Source organism: Notothenia coriiceps, unplaced genomic scaffold (assembly GCF_000735185.1).
Source record: "Notothenia coriiceps isolate Sejong01 unplaced genomic scaffold, NC01 NC01_scaffold00024954, whole genome shotgun sequence".
Taxonomy (NCBI): Eukaryota; Metazoa; Chordata; class Actinopteri; order Perciformes; family Nototheniidae; genus Notothenia; species Notothenia coriiceps.
Window position 1 is genome coordinate 1 of NW_011357655.1, and position 5394 is coordinate 5394.

At 41.0% G+C, this 5394-nt stretch overlaps 1 protein-coding gene across 1 annotated transcript; it reads right to left on the reverse strand.

Annotated features, from left to right (window-relative positions):
- Nucleotides 1-1677: 1677 nt before the first annotated feature.
- LOC104955887 (laminin subunit beta-1-like) lies at nucleotides 1678-5157 on the reverse strand (the record flags this gene model as incomplete). Its single annotated transcript, XM_010783280.1, has 9 exons — nucleotides 5126-5157; nucleotides 4895-5030; nucleotides 4629-4787; nucleotides 3698-3825; nucleotides 3484-3616; nucleotides 3179-3371; nucleotides 2652-2795; nucleotides 2111-2342; nucleotides 1678-1847 (listed from the first exon to the last, which is right to left on the reverse strand). Coding segments are annotated over exons 1-9 (1327 nt in total), but the record flags the coding sequence as incomplete, so codon positions are not given.
- Between the last annotated feature and the right edge of the window lie 237 nt (nucleotides 5158-5394).

Consider the following 5394-nt stretch of genomic DNA (forward strand, 5'->3'; position numbering starts at 1 on the left):
GTTTAGCCTGGAGGACCTGGTAGTCCAGTTTTCGCGGCTTTATTTTGTTTCCCATAGGGTTTATAATTGATTTCTGGTTAAGGGGGAGCTCTGGTTCCTACGGCCCGTGGTGTGGCTGGCTCGGGTTCCCTCCTTCTGTTTGTTCCTTTTGGCCAGTCCTCGAGACCTCTTTTTGTTTCCCATTTCGCTTGTGTGAGCAAACGGCTGATTATCAATAAATGCTCGTTACCAAGTACCGGTTATTGCGTGTATTCTTTCATGTTGTGGTTCTCAGCACGAGCCACTACCGCGGAGTAGAGGTTGGGGCCGTAACAACATGTCCAAGACACTGTGAAATGTACTTTGCACTTCAATGGAGTAAGAATAAGTTAAAATGGGCATTTTCTTTGTTTTTCTTTGTTGATTGAGCTGATTAAATTGTGTAGTTAACTAGTCAAATTTAGAATATATTATCTTATTATTTAGATTTGAATATTTACAGTAAATTACTGGCTACTGTGTTGCATTACTTCTACAGTAAAATGTGAAAATACAGGTAATTACTGTAATTTATGTACAGCAAGGCACCATAATACCACAGCGCTGTACTGCTATATCACAGTAATTCCATGGGCATGGCAACTGTAAAGTCACAGTATTTAGTTGTACTTTTATTCTAATTTACTGTAAAATATCTACAGTAAATTACTGTGAAATATTTACAGTAAATTGTTGTGAAATCCATGCAACTAGTAGCCAGTAATTTACTGTAATTTTACAGCCAAACGTTTTACAGTGTACTTAAAACATAAAACTGGGATAATACAGATGTACTGCTTCACAGGGATGTATGTTTGTGGTCACCAGTAGGTGGTTCCTAGTGATTTTAACCCCCTGACCTTTCCTCTAGCAAAATGATAATGTCCACATGCTAACATGGACACATTGACAATGCTAACATGGTTCTTTTTAGCATATATAATGTTAGCCATGTTCACCATCTTCTGTTTAGGTTAAGATGAAAAAAAAACACAGAATGAAATGTAATAACTAAAAAGGTCCCTTTACAAATTCATTGAGTTCCATCATCAGCCTCAGCAGTATTTTGACACAATACAATTAGATGATAATTATCTAAACATACAAACTAGGTCAACTTTGGTCTGATGAAACACATCACATACACAGTTATACTTTATATATTTGAGACTAAATATACTACTAGGAACAGGGGATCTTATTGGACCGGGTCCTTTTTGCAGGAAGTGCATTTGCACGGGACAGACTAAGACTGCCTCCAATCCAAAGTCATCATCAGTTGACATTATCTCCGTGTAATGTTTTGATTACTAATATTATCACATGACCTATGTCTTCGGGGAAATAAGGTAGGTGATTTGAGGTGAAATCTTTACTTGACAAATTCCATACATTGAGGATTCGGACGGGACTTAGATCACAGAGGAACTCAACATTTATTACAAATAACTAAAGCTCCAAAGGTGATACTATTCCGCTGTGAAAAGAGCTTATGATGAGGATTTGTATATGTTAAAAAACTCAAAACACTAACACAAAAGTGTTGTTGTCGTTCTATATAAAAAGGTTTACCCACACACATCTGGATGCTGAGAAGGAGAAACAGCTAACACAATAAGTAAAGATGGGCAGTAAGAAAGCATGGTCTTTATATCTTACCTGTGTAACCCTGGTTACAGCTGCAGACAATTTGTCTGTTATGGTTGTCCTGGTAACAAGATGCAGCAAAGTGGCGTCCACTGTTGGGGCCCTCTGGACACTGGCACGGGCGACACTCACCATTGGCTGCTTTGCCCAAAATTGGGTTACCGTAGTAGCCATTGCCACACCTACAGAAATGACAAAGTAGGAGTAAAAACGTTATAGTATAAAACTAGTAAAAATGTAATTAAATTCTGTAAACTGTAACTGACAACTTTGAAACAACATAGTAAACGTACATAAAATGGTCTATAATAAAACTCATACTTTTGTTATAACATCATCAGAGAAAGAGGAACAAAACTGCTTTTTCAATCTCTTTTTTTATCCCTATCTCCCTACGATATATTCTAACCTGATATCTTGCAGCCTCTTCTCTCTGAAGCCTCACCTGTCACACTTGTCTCCTCCGGTGTTGTCCCTGCAGTTAATGCAGGCTCCGGTCCTCTGGTCACACTGATCTGCGTGTCCGTTACACTGGCAGAGTCTGCAGTTGGGGAAGCCCCAGTGACCCGACTGGCAGCCATCACAGCGCGGACCGAACGCTCCAGGGCGGCACTGGCACTGACCCGTGAACTTGTCACAAAGACGAGTCACGGCGCCTTCCAAGCTGCAACCACAGGCTGGACCGAGGGAGAAAATAAAAAAGGATACGTCAAGTGGGGAGGGAATAAAATAAAGAAAGTGAAAAGAGGGATGGAGAATAATTTACAAATCATTTGGGTTAAGAGGCTTTAGATATGCAATTCTGTACTGAGACAGTAGAGGGCGCTAGCTGCATGGCATATAACTAATTGAAGGTCTTAACTCCTAAAAATGTATAATTCTCCGACTCAGTTTATGTCACATAAAACTGATTTACAATACACATATTGTCTGACAAAACCCAAGAAATACTTAAGACAAATAACGAAAAAGTTTTTTTTTCTCACCTATGCAGCCTGAGGGTCCAAAGCCATAAGTCCCCGGAGCACACTGATCGCAGCGTTGACCAATGACACTGGGCCTGCAGGGACATTGGCCCCCACGGACATCACACATGGCGCTGATTGACCCCTGAGGATCGCAATTACAGGCTAGAGGAGGACAGAGAGGGACAGGCATGAAGGCACTCAAAAGTAAAACATGTGGACATCCTGCATAATGAATTCTGGGGGGAAAATATTAGCACCAAAATAGGATGATGCCTGTAAGATATATGAAGAGCAGATGTGTAAATGGTCAAATAATAATAACATGTTAATAAGAAGTTAAATTCCTGGCCAATAAATACATTCCACAAGTCAGAAATGTTGTTAATACTGTTCACTTCACTGATCCCAATAATGAGGCTATGTTCTTGTTTCCTCCAAAGGGCAGCCAGAGCTCAGGGTAGAGGTCATGTAACGTAGCAGCCTGCTGCATTGTAAACATGTTGAGTGTCCGTCAAACACGGCACAGTGAGGTTTTTTTTACTCACGCAGAGCCCCGTCATTGATGATGGCCGACATGCTAGTAATGATCTTGTCGCAGGTGTCACTGATCATAGGGCGGGTCACGCTCTTCGCCCTCTCGTGGCAGCGGTAGCGCTCAAAGTTCTGCTTCCTGTTGTTTGAAGCTACATCTCCCGCAGTGAACATTTCCATGGAGGAGTGGCGTGGCATCAACGCAAGCTGGTGCAAAGAACAGGTTTATGAAAAAGAGAAGAGACAGTTAAAAAAAAATATGATTTCTTTGAGTCAGAGGCTTATTTTGGAGTACATTGAAAAAATCAATTCTTCTCACAGAGTCCACAAGCAGGAGAGCGTTCGCCGCTCCGTTCAGGACACTGTTAGCATCCTGATAGCGTCTGAACTCAAAGCGGAGGGTGTAGGTCACACCTTGCTCCAGACACAAAGCCCGAGGAGGGACCATGAACCTGCAGCAGACACAGTCAGCACCCAGTTAATATTCAGCAGTTGTGTATGTGGGAATGAGTGTGTGTCTTGGAGTCTCATACCTGGCTCCAGCCGGCAGAGAGACGAGGAATCTGTCATCGTCCGGGATGGTGTTTCCACAGGGGCTGCTGGTGGGAATGGGCCCCGGACGGACTATCGTTATCCGCACCTCCTCCCAGTCCCGGGGCATCTGGGTAGGATCAGTGTATATTGTTAATATGCAGTCAGAAGCATCATGAAATGTAGAAAGGGGAGAAGGACAGGCTCAAATAATGATGTCACGATGATAGGAAATGAATCCCCAATGCTTTAAATTGATTTATAGGCAGAGTTGTTTATACATAACAGCTGCACATATTTGAAGTAAAATGGTGCTTCGAGACGTTGAGCAACAAGGCTCTTTCCAAAGGTAACAACATTGGTAACATTTATTAACCTGTATTACTAAATAGTAAATTGTAAGGTAATTCAACTTTGCTAATAGATGTGATAGTAATATTAAAAGTTTGTTATGGCACACATAACATAATATATACTACATAAAGTATTGTTAACGATAACTCAAATAAATGTTAACATTTAAGATTTTTTTGCAAGACATCTATAATGTCACATGTGTACAGCAGATATTTGTAACACATAGTTAAATGTTGATAATTGGTTTATAATCATTGTTCGGAGGGCCATTAAAGTTGAAAGGTTTGCAGTTTGATTTGAATACCTTGTTAAATGGTAACTACATCATTTGTATTACATTTAAACGTTATTTAGATAGACTATTTTCTGAAAAGGCGCAGTGACTTTCTGGAGTTTTTTTGTCACTGTGACTTTGCCATGAAAAAGTCCAGCCAATTACCCTGAATAAAAGATACCTCTCAGCAAGAGTCAGATGAATTGATTTCACAAAAACGTAACTATTCATTGAAGACTTTTATTTTTAAAACGAGCAGCTGACTATGTAAAAGCAGAGGTGCTTAATCTCAAAACACAGACCTGTGACTCATAGCGGATCAGCAGGTCATATTCCATGGAGTAGGGGATGTCAGTGATGAGGAACTCCAGGGTGCCCCCCTCAGGGACCCGAGCGAACCCCAAGCCCGTCCATGATGCAGGCCGACCCTGCTGGTGCTCCCTGGTCTCCAGTTTACAGCCCTGACAATACACACACATATACAGATATTTGAAAATGTATATCCATATTTAAAACACAGAATCACTCCAATTCAAAGTTGGCTAATACAGAATATGGGCGGGCTCACCTGTCCCATTTTGGCCAACTCAGCCTCATACAGGAAGTGATCCAGAGCCATGAAGAAGTATCTGGACTCCACCTGCGTACACTGGCGTCCTGCCATGTGGCTGCGGCAGCGACACTGACCGCTCTCCATGGAGCAGCTACAAAGAGGACATGCGGTTTCTTATTGGTTGTGTAATTATCTTTTAATCAGAAAAGTAAACAAGTACTGTTTCAGTTTTTAAAAGTTGCCGACTTTGGCTGGTTAACAACCAGGTCGGTAGTCATGCTAGCTGCTCTCTAATGCATCACATGGTCATAGAAGGGATTTTCGACTGGTGCTAACATCAGCTAGCTAAAATGCTTTATATCCAGGTATAATGTTTGACATTTTCACTATCTTAGATCATCATTTTTCATAACTAATATTAGATTATTAAATAAAAAACACTGAATTCAGAAGAGCTGAAGCTGTTGGGAATGCCATTAGTGTTGTTGTTGAAAAAAAATGTTCATCCCCTGTTT